This window comes from Cetorhinus maximus, chromosome 10, assembly GCF_964194155.1.
Source record: "Cetorhinus maximus chromosome 10, sCetMax3.hap1.1, whole genome shotgun sequence".
NCBI lineage: Eukaryota > Metazoa > Chordata > Chondrichthyes > Lamniformes > Cetorhinidae > Cetorhinus > Cetorhinus maximus.
The window spans coordinates 12924156-12942274 of NC_135888.1; the positions used below are offsets into that span (position 1 = coordinate 12924156).

At 41.2% G+C, this 18119-nt stretch overlaps 1 protein-coding gene across 2 annotated transcripts in view; it reads left to right on the forward strand.

The window, feature by feature from the left end:
* cntrl (centriolin) overlaps positions 1-18119 on the forward strand; it is a 131856-nt gene that overhangs the window by 18965 nt on the left and 94772 nt on the right. For both annotated transcript variants that reach the window (XM_078549970.1, XM_078549971.1), the window contains exons 6-10: positions 1768-1954; positions 3962-4155; positions 12052-12171; positions 13355-13583; positions 14695-14804. In XM_078549970.1, coding sequence (XP_078406096.1) covers positions 1768-1954; positions 3962-4155; positions 12052-12171; positions 13355-13583; positions 14695-14804 — 840 coding nt within the window. The remainder of the gene's footprint in view (positions 1-1767; positions 1955-3961; positions 4156-12051; positions 12172-13354; positions 13584-14694; positions 14805-18119) is intronic.

The window sequence follows — 18119 nt, forward strand, 5'->3', positions numbered from 1 at the left end:
ACTTTCACAGCCACTGGCAGTGGATGTCCTCCATGTCCCCTTGGCACCAAGTCCTGAGGTAAGTGGCAAATGTGAGCCACCAGGTCCCTAGATATGCTCAGTCATCAGCCAGACTGGGTCTGAATCAGCTGCAGGAATGGCAGGCAGCGTCTATAGACCCTGGGTGTCGCTAGGGCGCCGACCAGCCACGGCTCCTGGGCAGCGTGTGCGGGAGCCCATGCTGTCCCTTCTTCATGAGGTTGCTGCTCCTGCCTTTGCGCAGCCAGGAGTCTCTGGGGCCAGGCATCAGTTGCTACCCCACCCCCGACACCCCTGAGGCCTGTAAACAACAGGCATGCTATGGAGAATGCTGCTGCTCACTCATCTCAGTTACCCCAAAGTGAAGGTCGCTAAGTGCATGTAGCCTGCGTGCTGTTGTGAAACACTTAGGCTTGCTTTCCCGCCTATGTGGATGGATGATATGGCGGGGTTCCAAGAGTCTGGTGGGGTGGCCTTTTAATCATATGCTGATGTATTGCAATTAGCTTCTCGCCGACCGATGGTGGGAAACACGGCCCGTTGTCGGTGAGCTGAGTGGACGATCGCCGTCGTGAAGCAGGTCGCACCATATTTTGCGCGCACACCACCTATCACATCCGCTGCCAGCGGGCTCAGAAAATTCCGCCCATTGTGAATTTCCGAATGTCAGGTGTGATATCTGATTTTATAAACTTAATCCATATTCCTGACTGCAATACCGGCTATTCCGATTGTTCTTTTTCTTCTAGTGCGACATAACTGAAGGCCCAATTCTACATTCAATATTAACTTTTGGGGCATAATTTTTCACTCAGTGTGTGGGCGCATGCCCAACCCGCTTGAGCGTGAAATAGCGTGTGATGACATTAGGTGAACGTCCCGACATCATTGCGCACTTGCGTAATATTTTGGTCGGCAGGCGCACAGGAGAGACGGAAGTGCGCCCGCTGACTATTAGGAGGCCTTTTAAGGCCATTAAAGAAGTAATTAACTGAGATTTTTCATTGCCCATCCAACTCTACGATTGGTGGGCGGACAAATCTGCCAGGCGACCTTTGCAGTTTTCAGGAAACCTCATCCATGGGCGGGATGAGGTTTCTAATATTAATTTTTTTAAAAATTAAAATATTTTGACGGAATTTTCAACATCCATATGTTCCAGTGACTGATTCTGATGCGTGGGCATTTTTCCCGGTTTTTAAAATCTTTATTTTTTGCATTTAAATTCTTCAGCTCCCTGAAGCAGCTCGCCCTCCTCCTGCCCCCACCTTGGCAGCACTGAGCCTTTCAGCGCGCCTTTCGCGCTGGCTGGCTGTTAATTGCATTCCCGGGCCCATCGATCTAAAAATCCTGCCCTGGGATTTAAAAAAAGCACCTTGTACATCTGGGGTTAAGGGCACTTTTGTTCATCAAGTTTGTAAAGAAAATTACTTAGTTCAGTCACAACACAACTGGAAAATCTGTTGTTAGTAGATGACCTGTAATTTGTGCATTTCCTTTTAATAGCTGGACAGAAGGGGAATAAGTAAAAGTGAACTAAAAATTATTTGTTTTGGCCTTTGGAAACTCTGTTTAAGAGCACAAATTTTCTTATTGGCAATTGTTTTAAACAGAATATATGTGTTTTTTTTTGTGATGGCAAAATGATGTTTCTGTTTAGGCAAGAAGATTAATCTTCTGATTTCATTTGTAAGACACTTGATGTATTTCTTGTGGATGACCTAATAATTTTCCTGTTTTACGGCTTAGCTCCAGGATGTATCTAAACTGAAACCTCTGAAAGAGTTGACATCGCTAACTCTGGCAGATAATCCCGTTGCTCGCCTTCCACATTATCGGTTGTATGTCATATACCATTTACGTTCGTTGAATTGCTTGGATGGACAGCCAGTAACTATCCAGGAGAGGCAAGAGGCTCATGAACGATTTAATTTGGGTAAAATAAATTCCAAAACATGTATGATTTTATCCTAAGAATACTTCAACCATGTTTGAATAGTTGTGAAATTAAATTAGCCATTTAAATCTGGTGGTCAAGAACACTTTGTCTAAGTTTAGGCCCTTTAAATATAAAAAAGATCAACTCGTGCATCTCCAGCATTTTCAGTTTTCATTTCATATTTCAACTTTTCATGGATTTCTTTTTAATCTATAATTAATGTAATAGCTCTTTTGGAGCTTTTAGTTTAGATTTTTTAATTGCTTAAACAGTAAGATCTGATGATTTATTTGTGAGAATATATTTGGGAAGAGTCACAGAGCTTGTAATTATCAAGGAGCCAAGTTATTATTAGTATGCATTAAACATAATCCATGTACTTAATCTTACTTCATATTATTTTAATTGTTTCAGTTGTTTGAACTTCCTTACACTGTAAATAGCATCTCAGCCATGCTCCAAATTATGTCATCAGCACTTACAGTTGAATTTTTAAAAAATCAATCATATATTAAGTAATTTTTTTAAAGGGGTACTGAAAAGATTACCTGTTTAAATTAGGAAACAAGAAATTTTAATATCAAAGACTCAACTTTTGCTATCTGTGGAAGATGCAACTAATATTTTATTTGTTAATTTTTAAAAACTACATTTTGAAAATAGCTAAAAAAGCAAAAAAAATTACAAATGCTGAAAATCTGAAATAAATTAATTCTGGAAATAATTAGCAGGTCAATTATGGAGTCGTAATGTCATTGCGGCACAAACATGTAAAGATGTAAATGAGTTAGAAGCAGTTCAGAGAAGATTTACTAGACTAATACCATGAATGGGTGGGTTGTCTTATGAGGAAAGGCTGGACAGGTTAGGCTTGTATCCACTGGAATTTAGAGGAGTAATAGGTGACTTAACTGAAACCTTTAAGATCCTGAGGGGTCTTGACAGGGTGGATGTGGAGAGAATGTTTCCTCTTGTGGGAAAACCTAGAACTAGGGGTCACTATTTAAAAATAAGGGGTTGCTCATTTAAGACAGATGAGGAGAAGTTTTTTCTCTGAGGGTTGTGAGTCTTTGAAACTCTCTCCGTCAAAAGGCAGTGGAAGCAGAGGCTCAGATTTTCTGGCCCCGTCGTGGGCGGGACCCTCCGCAGGCGAGGCGATGCCCTAGCCAGAAGTCCATTGACTTGTGGCAGGACCGGAAGATCCCAGCAGCGGGCGGGTGCGGAAAATCCTGCCCAGAGTCTTTGAATATTTTTAAGGCAGAGCTAGATAGATTATTGATTAACAAGGGGGTGAAAGGTTATCAGGGATAGGCAGGAATGTGGGGTTGAGGTTGCATTCAGATCAGCCATGATCTTATTGAATGGCAGAGCAGGCTTGAGGGGCCAAGTGGCCTACTCTTGCTCCTAATTCGTGTGTTCGTATATATGTAACATCTGTAGGGAGAACAGAAAACTTAATGTTTTAGGTAAAACCCTTCATTAGAACTAGAAAATAAATTAAAGATGAACATCATTCAAAAAGGAACAGAACAAAGGGAATGGAAGGGCAAGGAAAAACAGAATAAACACATGAGAGAGATTAAATATGCTTAGAATGATATAAAAAGATGATATTAAATACTGTAGTGATATTAACATGAGATAATAAGCATGATTAAAAAAGGCATTTAAGAATGTGTTAATAGCTGTGGCAGTGACATGGGGTAGGAAGTAAAAAATAGCAGAAGTTGGTAAGTTGTACCAGGAGCCTAAGGAGAAGAAAATGCAATCCAACACAATACCAAGACTACCCCCCACCCACCCACCCCCGACTTGTCAGCATGGTGTTCCAGCTACAGTTCTCCACGTATAAGCACCATCCAAAATCTCTTCTCCAAATGCCGACACACTCTTCCAATGTCAGCAATGGACATTATAATAGTGATTGTCTGAGATAATTGAAGTTAATGTTAAGGCCAAAGTCATAGTCAAGTTTGCAATTTTGTTTTTCCTGTGTCGATGCAGAAGAACTAGAGAAACTTGAGAAGGATCTCGGAAGGAAGATGAAAGAGATTGAGCAGATGGAGGAGGAGCAATCTAAGGCAATAGAGAACATTAGAAAGCAAGAACAATTGAACAAATCACTTAAACAGGAACAAGAACAACAGAAGAACAACTGCAAAAAACTGGAGAGAGAGGTGGAGACCAAGAATGAACTGGTATGATTTTGAATTAATAATATTAGAATGGTTAAAGCACAGAAAGAGACCATTCAGTCCACTGTGTCATTGCCAGCTCTGTGTGGGCATAACTCATCCAGTGTCCCTCCTCCGCCTTTTCCTCAGAGTCCTGCAAATTTTGTTGTTTCAGATAATATCCATTTCCCTTTTGGAAGCCACAGTTGAGTTTTCCCCCATCACAGTCTAAGACAGTGTGTTCCAGATGATAACAATTGCTGAGTAAAAAAGTTTCTCATGTCACCACTGGTTCTTTTACTCATCATTCGAAATCAGTGCCTTCTGATTCAAGACTCGTCTGCCAATGGGATAATTTTCCCCAGCTACTGTGTCCCAGATCCCTCAAGATTTTAAACACCTCTATCAAACCTCCTCTCAACTTTCTCTCCTCTAAGGAGAATAGTTCCAGCTTCTCATTTGAACTATTCTGGTAAATCATTTCTGCACTCTCTCAAATGCCTTCACATCCTTCCTAAAGTGTGGTGCCTAGAATTGGACAGTATTCCAGTTGAGGCTGAAACAGTGGGAAGAATTCTCCCGTCGGCGAGCAGGGGCGGGGCCCGCTTGCCGACATGTAAAATGATGCGCAGTGATGTCGGGCGGGCGTCCCGACGTCACCGCGCGTCATTTAGATTGTCAGTTCGGTGGGCGCACAGCCACGTCAGCCACGCACCCGCCAAACTGTCAAAGGCCTATTAAGGCCATTAACAAAGTCATTAAAGCTGTTAAGAATGCTGCCCGTCCAACCCTAAGGTTGGGCAGGCGAAGAGCCCAGGCAGCCTTCGCGTTTTTCATGAAACCTCATCCTCAGGCGGAATGAGGTTTCATGAAGGGTTCATTAATTAAATAAAATTTTTTCAAAAAATTAATGGACATGTCCCAGCTCACGTGACAGATTCACATGAGGGGACATGTCCTTAAAATTTTTTTTCACCTTTATTACAGTTTTCAAGACTTAAACTAATCTCTCTTTCGCGTGCATGCCTCGACTCAGGGAATCCCCTCCCCCGCCTGCACAGGGAGCGCTCAGCCTTTCTGAGTGTGCGTTACACTGGGCGGGCCTTAACTGGCCCGCCCACGTAAAATGTCGTCTATCGGGTTCGCACTCGCTCCTGCCCACCCCCACACAACCCACCGAAGGGGGGAAAATTCAGCCCAGTGTTTTATGAAGGTTCACCATAACCTCCTTGCTTTTGTGCTCTATGCCTCTATTTATAAAGCTCAGAATCCTGTATGCCTTATTAACCGCTTTCTTAACCTTCAACAATTTGTGCACATGTACTCCCAGGTTCCTCTGCTTCTGCACCCCCTTTAGAATTGTATCCTTTGTTTTATATTGCCTCTGCTTGTTCTTCCTAAAAAAATTGCATTACTTCACACTTCTCTGCATTAAATTTTATCTGCCACTTGTCGGCCCATTGCACCAGCTTGTCCATGTACTATTGAGGTCTAACACTAGAACAAAGAAAAGTACAGCACAGGAACAGGCCCTTCGGCCCTCCAAGCCTGCGCCGATCATATTGCCCGTCAACTAAAACATTTTGCACTTCCGGGGTCCGTATCCCAATATTCCCATCCTATTCATGTATTTGTCAAGCTGCCTCTTAAACACCACTGTCGTACCTGCTTCCACCACCTCCTCTGGCAGCGAATTCCAGACACTCACTACCCTCTGCGTAAAAAACTTGCCCCGCACATCTCCTTTATAGTTTTCTCCTCTCACCTTAAATCTATGTCCCCTAGTAATTGACTCTTCCACCCTGGGAAAAAGCTTCTGACTATCTACTCTGTCCATGCTACTCATAATTTTGTAAACTTCTATCAAGTTGCCCCTCAATCTCCGTCGCTCTAGTGAGAACAATCCGAGTTTCTCCAACCTCTCCTCATAGCTAATAACCTCCAGACCAGGCAGCATCCTGGTAAACCTCCTCTGCACCCTCTCCAATGCCTCCATATCCTTCTGGTAATGTGGCGACCAGAATTGCATGCAATATTCCAAGTGTGGCCTAACCAAGGTTTTATACAGCTGCAGCATGACTTCCCAGCTTTTATACTGAATACCCCTGCCGATGAAGGCAAGCATGCCGTATGCCTTCCTGACTACCTTATCCACCTGCGTTGCCACTTTCAGTGACCTGTGGACCTGTACACCCAGATCCCTCTGCCCATTGATGCACTTAAGGGTTCTGCCATTTACTGTATAATTCCTGCCTGTATTAGACCTTCCAAAATGCATTACGTCGCATTTTGTCCAGATTAAACTCCATCTGCCATTTCTCCGCCCAAGTCTCCAACCGATCTATATCCCGTTGTATCCTTTGACAATCCTCTTCACTATCTGCAACTCCTCCAACCTTAGTGTCGTCTGCAAACTTACTAATTAGCCCAGTTACATTTTCCTCCAAATCATTTATGTATACCACAAATAGCAAAGTTCCCAGCACTGATCCCTGCAGAACTCCACTAGTCACAGCTCTCCATTCAGAAAAGCACCCTTCCACTGCTACCCTCTGTCTTCTATGACCAAGCCAATTCTGTAACCATCCTACCAGCTCACCTCTGATCCCATGCGACTTTACCTTCTGTACCAGTCTGCCATGAGGGACCTTGTCAAAGGCCTTACTGAAATCCATGTATATAACATCCACTGCCCTTCCATCGTCGATCATCTTTGTCACTTCCTCAAAAAACTCGATCAAGTTAGTGAGACACGACCTCCCCTTCACAAAACCATGCTGCCTCTCACTAATATGCCCATTTGCTTCCAAATGGTAGTAAATCCTGTCACGAAGAATGTTCTCCAATAATTTCCCTACCATTGACGTAAGGCTCAACGGCCTATAATTTCCTGGACTATCCCTGCTACCCTTCTTAAACAATGGAACAACATTGGCCATTTTCCAGTCCTCCGTAGCCAGTGAGGATACAAAGATTTCTGTCAAGGCCCCAGCAATCTCCTCCCTTGCCTCCCTCAGTACTCTGGGGTAGATCCCATCTGGCCCTGTGGACTTATCCACCTTAATATTCATCAAGACGCCTAACGCCTCCTCTTTTTTGATTTCAACATGATCCAGGCTATCTACACACTCTTCCCTAGACAAATCGACCGCTAAGTCCTCTTTGGTGAATACTCACGGTGCACAATTCTTGCAAGTTTTGTGCCAATTTTGAAATTGTACCCTGCACATCCAAGTCTAAGTCATTAAGATATACCAACAGAAGCAGTAGTCCCAATACTGATCCCTGGGGAATCTCACTCCAGTCCAAAAAATAACCATTCACCATTATTCTGTTTCCTGTCACTCAGCCAACTTTGCATCCATTCTGCCATTTTCCCTTTCATTCCATGGGCTTTAGCTTTGCTGACAAGCTTGTTATGTGGCACTCATCAAACACCTTTTGGAAGTCCATGTGCACCAAGTAAACTGCATTATCCTCATCAACTTTCTCTGTTACGTCATCAAAGAACCCAATCAAATTAGTTAAACATGATTTGCCCTTAAATCATCTTTCCTTAATTAATTCACATTTGTCCAAGTGACAGTCAATTTTGACCTCGATTATCGTTGCCAAAAGCTTTCCCACCACCGAGGTTAAACTTACTGGCTTGTAGTTGCTGGGTTTATGCTTGTGCCTTTTTTTGAGCAAGCGTGTAGAATTTGTAATTCTCCGGTCCTCTGGCACCATCCCTGTATCTAAGGAGGGTTGAAAGATTGTGGCCAGTGCCTCAGCAATTGCCACTGTTACTTCCCTCCGCATCCTCGTATGCATCTGATCCGGTCCTGGTGATTTATCAACTTTAATTGCAGCCAGCCTTTCAAATGTTTCTCTTTATCAATTTTTAGCTTATCCAGTATCTCAGCTACCTCCTCTTTCACCACGACTTTGGCAGCATCTCCTTCCTTGGTAAAAACAGATGCAAAGTATTAACTTAGTACCTCAGCTGTGCCCTCTGCCTACACGCGTGGCAAGAGGCTTGGAGAGTGAGGTATCATTGCAGAAGGTTCTGATGGACTGAATCCATGAGCACAGTTGCACAATCATCTGGAAATTCCTCAGCTGCTGATGGCACAGTGAAACCTGTGTTTACATGTGATGTTGTACCCCTGACGAAGTAACTTCAGAGGAGTGGGAACATTTCCAGTCACTCAAAATCTCTGGTGGAGATGTTAACCTGAAAGCAAAGCTCCAAGTAATTCAAACTTTTAACAAGGTTAACAATGGTTTTTTGACGAGTGTTGGATGCTGCCCAAATTGACAGAATGGGGTCACAGGGAGGTGGGGGGGGGGGGGTCACCAGAGAGGTGGGGGCGAGGGGTCCAAGGTAAGGGTCGGGAGGGTGGTTTCACCACCCCACTCCCATTCCTGCCCATCGATTGGGTGCAGAGTTCCTGTCAACAAGGCCTTGCCCTCACGAAGCTGCAGGCAAACCCAACAGGGTTTGCTGGGCAGCCTCCGGGAGCCAGGGGAGACCCATTAATCTCTCCACCACCATTAAACTCTGGTGGGCTCAGGGGTAATTGGCTTTAAGTGGCTCATTTATGAGCCTAATTGGTACCCCACGGCCAATGTGTGGGATTCCCACGCGGGCCTTTCCCACCCCCAAATTAATTAGGGACTGTTTTCCCTACACCAGGAATTGGAAATGGGTACTCCTGACTGATTCTTCCAGCACCTTCCCTTATGCTCTCTCTGGCAGGCTCCACTAAATTCAGCCCCTTTTGTTTCGCCTTATTTGGGATTGATAGACAGGAATGTTACATAAAGCATCTCAGAATTCACTTCAATAAAATTTTTTATCAGTATTGTTAAAGTAATGTATCTGAGCTTGAAATCCTGCTCTGAGTTTGATAGCAAAAGTCTGTCAGATGAATGTGCTTAGATAAATCTGATAATGTATAATGAATTGTTGTGTCATCAGTTGTGTATGGCTTTGAGGTGTTCAAAAGCGTAATCAATATGAAAAGTAGAATCAAGTTTGCCATCAATTCTGGAAGGGAAATATGCTATGTATACTTTTACACTCTTTACAGATATTTATAATTGTGCTGACAACATGTGCTTGCTTTTCTCCTTTTAGCTGGTATCATTGGTTATTCACAACACTCTCCCCGCTGCGTGCTGCATCTCTGTTCCCAGTGAAGGTAGCCAGTAGAAAAATAGAATGTACAGCTCATCTATTTTTGTCATCAGTTGATCTGACTGCATGTTGAAATATGTAGAGTTTTTGTTTAAACAAAAACAAAATTTGTGCTGTACTTTGTGCACTGCTCTTTTACCTGCATGCAGTGAGCACAACAGCTAGCATGTTTGCAAATGCTGGCGGCTGCAAGGTTTTTATTTCCGCTTGTGCAAGCAACTTGTTTTTAACTGAAAGAGTTTTTCTAAAACCATGCTAACAAGTTGTATGATTCTAAAACATTATCCTATTGAATGTTTCAATTTACTCCTTTTTTTTAACCTGTTGCTTTTCTGCAGTTTTTTCTGCCCCTGGCTATTGAGGCTTAACTGCACACTTTTCTTCAGGTATTACAGCATGTAGCGCTCCTGTTGCATGCAACAGGGATCACACAAAAGGATTTCAGTGGTTGGGGTGCAAAATTATGCCTGAAGCTTCTTATTAAATAAAACATTACATAATTGGTGTAACAGAAGACAATATTTGTTATGGTTAATGCTTTTGGAAAACCTGGAAGACTTTGCTTTACTGCTCTAGATCAAACATGCTGTTAAAAATGCTGGTCAGCTTATAGAAATAAGAATCTTGCAACAGTCAAAAATTAATACATTCAGTGAATGAATAAAAGTTTCCAAACATTGTACCAATAATGTGGGGCTGAAATGATTGGAAGATCTGCCACTAGTGGTGGTACATTGAGAAGTGTCCCAGCTTTAAACCAGAACAAAGTGCTGGGAAACAGGGTGGCAGCAGGTTTCAGAGGTCAGGGTGAGATCCTGGAAGAATTTTAATTGGGGACCTTGGAATCAGTGGAGATTGATGAGGACATAAGACATAGAACAGAAATTAGGCCATTTGGCCCATCGAGTCTGCTCCGCCATTCAGTCATGACTGATAAGTTTCTCAACCCCATTCTCCTGCCTTCTCCCTGTAACCTTTGATCCCCTTACCAATCAAGAACCTATCTATCTCAGTCTTAAATACACTCAATGACCTGGCCTCCACAGCCTTCTGTGGCAATGAATTCCATAGATTCACTACTCTCTGGCTAAAGAAGTTTCTCCTCTTCTCTATTCTAGAGGTCTTCCCTTTACTCTGAGGCTGTGCCCTCGGGTCCTAGTCTCTCCTACTAATGGAAACATCTTCCCCACGTCCACTCTATCCAGGCCTTTCAGTATTCTGTAAGTTTCAATCAGATCCCCCCCATATCCTTCTAAACTCCATCGAGTATAGACCCAGAGTCCTCAAACGTTCCTCATATGTTAAGCCTTTCATTCCTGGGATCATTCTCATGAACCTTCTCTGGACTCTCTCCAGGGCCAGGTCATCCTTCCTGAGATACAGGGCCCAAAATTGCTCACAATATTCTAAATGTGGTCTGACCAGAGCCTTATAAAGCCTCAGCAGCACATCCCTGCTTTTATATTCTAGTCGTCTCGAAATAAATGCCAACATTGCATTTGCCTTCCTAACTACCGACTCAACTTGCAAGTTAACCTTAAGAGAATCCTGGACTAGGACTCCCAAGTCCCTTTGCACTCCAGATTTCTGAATTCCCTCCCCATTTAGAAAATAGTCTATGCCTCAATTCTTCCTACCTAAGTGCATGACCTCACACTTCCCCACGTTGTATTCCATCTGCCACTTCTTTGCCCATTCTCCTAACCTGTCCAAATCCTTCTGCAGCCTCCCAGCCTCCTCAATACTACTTGTCCCTCCACCTATCTTTGTATCATCTGCAAACTTAACCAGGATGCCCTCAGTTCCTTCATCTAGATCATTAATGTATAAAGTGAAAAGTTGTGGTCCCAACACTGACCCCTGCGGAACTCCACTAGTCACCGGCCGCCATCCTGAGAAGGACCCCCTTATCCCTTATGTTTTAGAACTTCAGGCTGGGTGGATATATAAGGAGTAGATTTAGAGTTTGTGTAGTTAATGGGACTGACAGGTCAGTTAAGATTTACGTTTCCTCCTTTCATTAGACTGTTAAGAATCACAGCAGGAATATTTTCAAAATTATCCCAGGTGTGATCTCTGTTCATTATTGTAATTTTAACTGCTTGTGTGTGTGCTTGTGATTTGACACGTATTGAAAAAGATTTGAATAACAAAAAAAAGTGGAGAAATCTGTGATTATATCATCTATTGAGCTGTTAAATATCAAAATTTAGTCATTTAAAATAAGCGATCTGCACACAAAATATTAGGATATTTGGATAGTGACTGCCACATGGAAAATAGCATCTTTTACGTACCTACAGGGAGCCTATAAAATTGTCAGAAAATAACTTTAGGCTTTGAAATCATTACTTACGAGGATCAAAGGATTTCTTTTGATTCATTTGATTTGCAATGATAGACTTCGCTTGTCATGGAAACATCTGGCTGATTGTTTTCATATGTTTTAGAACGCTGATTTAGTGAAAGATAATTTCCATCACTAAACAGAAACAAAGGAGATGGGTACCTCTTCCACTGGGGAGCATCACACTTGAATCTATTGTCTCACGGTGCTTTTTATGTTATTGGCTGATCACCTGCTCTTCTGCCTTGGAAACGTGGGAGCAAATCAACTTTAAGAAGTCAAGAGGAGAAGGAAGAACACACTTCACAAAAAAAAAATTGCATTTGATAGACATGATGAATACAATGCTTTGGTATTTAGTTTTCATATTTTTATTTCTCTTCTGCGACAGCTGAAGCAGAAGACAGCAGAGTTAACACGGGCCTGTCATAAACAGTATCAGCTGGAACAGGAATTAGCATTTTACAAGATTGATGCCAAGTTTGAACCACTACATCACTTTCCAGCTGCGGTAATGTATAATCTTATTTTATTAGGTTGCTTATCTATTGATGATGACCAAATCTGATGGAAAGGGTGTCAAACCTGTTGGCACAAAACCAAAGCATATGATTACTTGTCCTATCTATTCTGTGTTGAACTGTTTGCACATCCAACAATTCATACAATTACACCTGTGGTTCTTTTTTTACCTGATTTGAGTCCATCATTTTCAGCAAGTTGATTTTTGCTTATCTTTCAAACACTAAAATGCAAGTGCAAAGTAAAGCAAAGTACAGTTTTTTGGGGTTTGTTTCCAAAGAAATCATTAGGAATACACAGTAATACACTGATTTTTTTTCTCCAATTAGACTGTGAAGTAGCAGGGCGGGCATAATTCTAACATAGTGATAGTTTGAAATGTAAATTTTCTGATTTCACTGCTAAGGAAGCTCTTGGTTTTGGCTTAAGAAGACAGGGAAGGAGAACTTAAGTGATAAGAGCAGGAGTAGGCCATACAGCCCCTCATGCCTACTCTGCCATTCAATAAGACCATGGCTGATCATCTTCCTCAAACCTGCTTGCCTGTCTGATTCCCATATCCCGACATGGAATGCACAACAGAAGCTTATTTCCACCTGAGAGTAAGAGAAAATTAATGCACCTGTACAAGTTACAACTGGTTCTTGAATATTTTCTGGCAACCAATTTGAGTGATTTGGCAAAGTTCTGGAAATAAATCGATTCATTTGCTCATTTGCAGAATGCTATGTGAGACACGAAAGGAGGGTGAGAACAAATTTTCTGAGAAGAATCTGAACACAATCATTAATAATTTGCTTCTTTTCACATTGTATTTTCTGTTACAGATCTACATTCTTATTTTCACACGCTTCAGCCTTTTTTTGGTACTTAATAAGCACTTTGTTATGACATTCCGTATTCTTATTTTCTATTCATAATCACACTCAGAGTGATTTTACCAACAACTTCAATAACGTTCTTTTCACAAATTCCTTTGGACATGGCTTAGTGTTTTTACTTTGTGCAAAAGGTCACTGGATCTTAGATTTAATAGCTTGTACCATAAGGAAAGAAAGACTTATGTTTATATACCACCTTTCACAGCCACAGGATGTCCCAATTATTGACAGCCAATTAAGTACTTTTGAAGTGTAGTCATAAATATTATTTTTAATTGAACCATTTTACAGAATTTTAAATTAGAAGAAATCCCTAATGAGAGCCCATACATTGGGAAGGCTAGATACAAGAGAAACCTCTACATTCAAGAGGAACATATCGCTGATCCAGTGCAGCATGGAAAAGTTGGAAAAATTGAGTTTGATGAGGATGATCAAAGAAAAAATGAGGAAATGAGTGCAAAACCTCATCAAGCACTGGATGTACAGCTGGAAGATAAAGAAAAGAAAATTCAGAAAGGTAAAGAATTTTAGAATTATATTTCAGAATTATGCTCTTATTTTATTTAATAGGGAAAGGTCAATTAAAGTTGTTTTTAAAAAAAAAAGTTTTAAAAAATGTGTTTAAAAACTAGACATATTTTAGTGAGTGAAACTCTCAAGAATTTTTTAAGCAATTACTTTAATGACCTAAACCCATCTAAGAATTTTTTATATGATAAATGGGCCACAGGGCATCATGCAAAACCTGAGAAACCAGGAATCTCCCAATTTTGATCCCTAGTCTAGTTGTTCTTGGTGAGAGCACTGACATTTGGCCTTGGAATACCTGGTTAGTGGAGGATAAAATCAGCAATGATTTCTACTACAAGTTGCCAAACAATGACCCCCTTCTGGAAAGTGTACTTGGGCATATTGTTGGGTGAAATGTCAATCAGGTTCAGTGTGATTTCATCTACTGGTTGAATAGCTCATCAACGTTCACTATCTTGTCTGACGTTAAGAATGACACCACTGGAACCCTTTAGGGAAATAAACCGTTTTTAAAGTTCTTTAAAATTGCTACATAAAGTTCAAATCACAAAGACCTTACTTTAGTATTGAAAAAGGTATATTTTCTGAAAATAAATTTGTTTTGAAGTTATAAAATTCAACATCTGTTTCCTTTTCTCATACGTGAAATTTATAAAGTAAGCTTCATTTGTTTTTCAAACTATTTCATTTTCAAATGAAATTGCCAAGCTCTCTGATATTGATAGAGTTATACTGATGTTGTGAAATTGGTGTAATGTTGTATGTCAGTATAACTGGATCACTATGAAGAAATACGTAATACAAAAGCTGTATTTTCACATGTTTATATATCTCAGAAAAGAACCATGAAACAAGAACTGTAAAGTAGGAGTGTGACTTTTACATTACTGTGATTGAGGGAATGGATTCTACTGTATTAGTTTCATAAGAAATTTCAATTGTAAGCTTGTTTTCTGAAATACAAAATGAAAATTTCCCAACCTACTGTGATTGAGAGTTCCAGGTGAAATAATGCAAAAAGCAAAGAAAATACTAATAATAATGCTGCTTAATGTCCACATTTTCATGTAAGCTGTGCTTATGGTCATTTTTCATAGCTGAAGAGTCATTACGGCAATTACAGAGTGAAAAAGAAAGGATGCAACAACAAGTTTTGAGAACAGTTGAAGAGCTGAAAAGTCTAGAGGAGTTGGTAGCACAAAAGCGGGTGTGTATTGGTTATTTAAAATTTAAATATCTTGGAGCTACAAAACTGCAGTTGAAGATTATTTCATCAGTGAGGGTTTTCTACATGGACAAACTAAACTAGTGTAGTTAGTACAACTTTTACAAGTACAAGCAGCTGATATGTATTTCTTGGTGGTTGGACAATAGGGTCAGAAAATTCTGCTGGTGAGGTAATCTAATTAAGTATCAATTTAAATTTTCCTGGTAATGGTGTGAATAGTAGCGCTGTCATTCTGAATGTACCTTCATGGGTATATTAAAAATAAATGCACATGAAAATTGGTGTACTTTAAATATATAATGTCTGTAAATTTCAAGAAGATACATTTTGCGTTTTGGTAGTTTAGGAGCAGTCTGACATTTTAGTGCAGTTCCAATCCTATCTATCCAAAAGCATCTGCAGCAATGACTGGACAACATTCAAGCTTGGGCTGATAAATGGCAAGTAATACTCATGCCAGACAAGTGCTAGGCAATGACCGTCTCCAACAAGAGACAATCTAAGCCTTGACATTCAATGTCATTACCATTGCTGAATGCCCCACTGTCAACATCTTGGGGGTGACTATTGACAAGAAACTGAACTGGACCAGCCATATAAGTACCGTGGCTACAAGAGCAGGTCAGAGACTGGGAATTCTGTGGTGAGTAATACATCTCCTGATTCCCCAAAGCCTGTCCACCATCTACAAGGCACAAGTCATGAGTGTATTGAAATACTATCCTTACCTGCAATAGTGTAGCTCCAACAACACTTAAGATGCTTAACACCATCCAGGACAAGGCAACCTGCTTGATTGGCACCTCATTCACCACCTTAAACATTCAGTGCCTTCGCCACGGACGCACAGTAGCAGCAGTGTATACCATATACAAGATGCATTGCAGTAAATCACCCCTCGACGGCATCTTCCAAACCTGTGACCTCTTTCACCTAGAAGGACAAGGGCAGCAGATGCATGGGAACATCACCACCTGCAAGTTTCCCCCAAGCCACACACCACCCTGGCTTGGAACTATATCGTGGCTCCTTCACTGTCGCTGGGCCAAAATCCTGGAACTCCCTTCCTAACTGCATTGTGAATGTACCTACACCACATGGACTGCAGACTAAAATCACCTTCTTAAGGGCAATTAGGGATGGGCAACAAATGCTAGCCTAACCAGTGATGGCCATGTCCTGCAAAAGAATTCAACAAAAACCTGACACCTCCCAAGTCTCCCGAAGTTCCATCTTTAGGACCCTCCATCTATAGGCATGAGGTTAGCTTTTATACACTAACTCTCTCAACTACACAAGTACCTTGTGTTGTTCAGATTGCATGCTTGACATTAAGTCATAGTTGAGCAATATTTTTTTCTCAAACTTAACATCAAAAAGACTGCAGCCATTGATTCTATCCCACTGCCAGGCTATTTCCTCAGACTGCAAAATCAAGGCATTCTATTTCACCCTAAGTTATGCTTTGAATTACAATCTTATTTTCCACCTGTGTAACATTGCCAACGCTCAGCATCTTCATCACTAAAATAATTTTTATTAGGTGTGTTTTTGCCATCTTGAGATTCAGTTGTTTAACACTGTCCCTTCTGGTCTCACATCCTCAACAAGTTTCAATTGTCCAAAATGCAGCCAGTTGCATCCTTCAGAAATATAGTAGTTGTTCATACAATGTAACAATGTGCCAACTACTTGTTCCAGAGGTCAGGGACTCTTCACAAAAAGTAGTACATCCTAACATCTAACCTATTTCTATGCTTGCATCTCTTATACCTCTATCTCCTGGTCTTCCAGAACCTAACCTATCTAATTCCCCCCAGTGGTTTGTGAATAGCTACAATAATTTGATATTACCTAAGAAAAGTACAGGTCAGGATTGAAATTAAAATTTACAATCAGGCACCATACTGAAGTCTATATGACTAACACCTCAGGAATTCCGTTCGTATATATACCTATCTTTAACTGTATACAATCTGTGTATATACCTATCTGTTCGGAGTCATGTGGTATGCACTTATCTATATGAACCTCACTTCCTGTTACCCGCTTTCTTTTTCAGTCTCAATTTTTATGTCAACATTTGCCTGTCATGTTTCAAGGGCAGGCCTCGTTCTGTTAGGTGAAACGGTTGTGCTTTCCAACTACACCTTTTGAGGCCCGCTGCCTCAGATATACAGGAAATTCCAGTCTGACCACAGCATAGTAAACATTTACTTTTAGCCAAAAATATATTTAAATTAACTTGATTAACATAGGCCTAATGTACTGCGTGGAAATAACATTTTTTTTCTGAGGAGAATGGTTTGCTGTCTCCTTTATTTGCAGAAATATCCTTAGTTTGTGTCGTAATCATATTCTGTTTGAAAATTTCCTTTATTATTTCAATAGTTTTAATGCTGATTCACAGGTCAGCAACCCTTTGATATGTTTTATATATGGTGTTACGATCTCGGTAGAAACCAGTAACCTTTTTTAAAAAAAAAATGAAGCCACAAGATTCCATGGTTTAAAACAGAAGGCTTTCTTTTACTATTTCCTCACAAGATGTGGGTGCCGCTGGCTAAGCAAGCATTTATTGCCCATCAATAGTTGGCTTTGAGAAGGTGATGGTGAGCTGCCATCTTGAACTGCTGCTGTCCATGTGGTGTAGATACACCCACAGTACTGTTAGGAAGGGAGTCCCTAGATTTTGCCGCAGCGACAGTGAAGGAACAGTGTTGAATATTGAATATCAAGGTGAGTTGGTTAGATTCTCTCTTGTTGGTAGTGGTCATTGCCTGGCACTTGTGTGGTGCGAATGTTACTTCCTGCTCATCATCATAAGCCTGAATGTTGTCCAGGTCTTGCTGCATTTGGGTGCGGTCTGCTTCAGTATCTGAATATTCCTGAACATTGTGCAATCATCAGCGAATATCCCCACTTCTGACCTTATGATGGAAGGAAGTTCATTGATGAAGCAGCTGAAGATGGTTGGGCCTAGGACAGTACCCTGAGGAACTCCTGCAGTGATGTCCTAAGACCAAGATGATTGGCCTGCAACAACCACAACCATCTTCCTTTGTGCTAGGCATGACTCCAACCAGTGGAGCGTTTTCCCCCTGATTCCCATTGACTAGTTTCACTAGGGCTCCTTGATGCTAAACTCAGTCAATTGCTGCTTTGATGTCAAGGGCAGTCACTCGCACCTAACCTCTGAAGTTCAGCTCTTTTGTCCATGTTGGACCAAGGCTGTAATGAGATCAGGAGCTGAGTGGCCCTGGTGGAACCCAAACTGAGAATCAGCAGGTTATT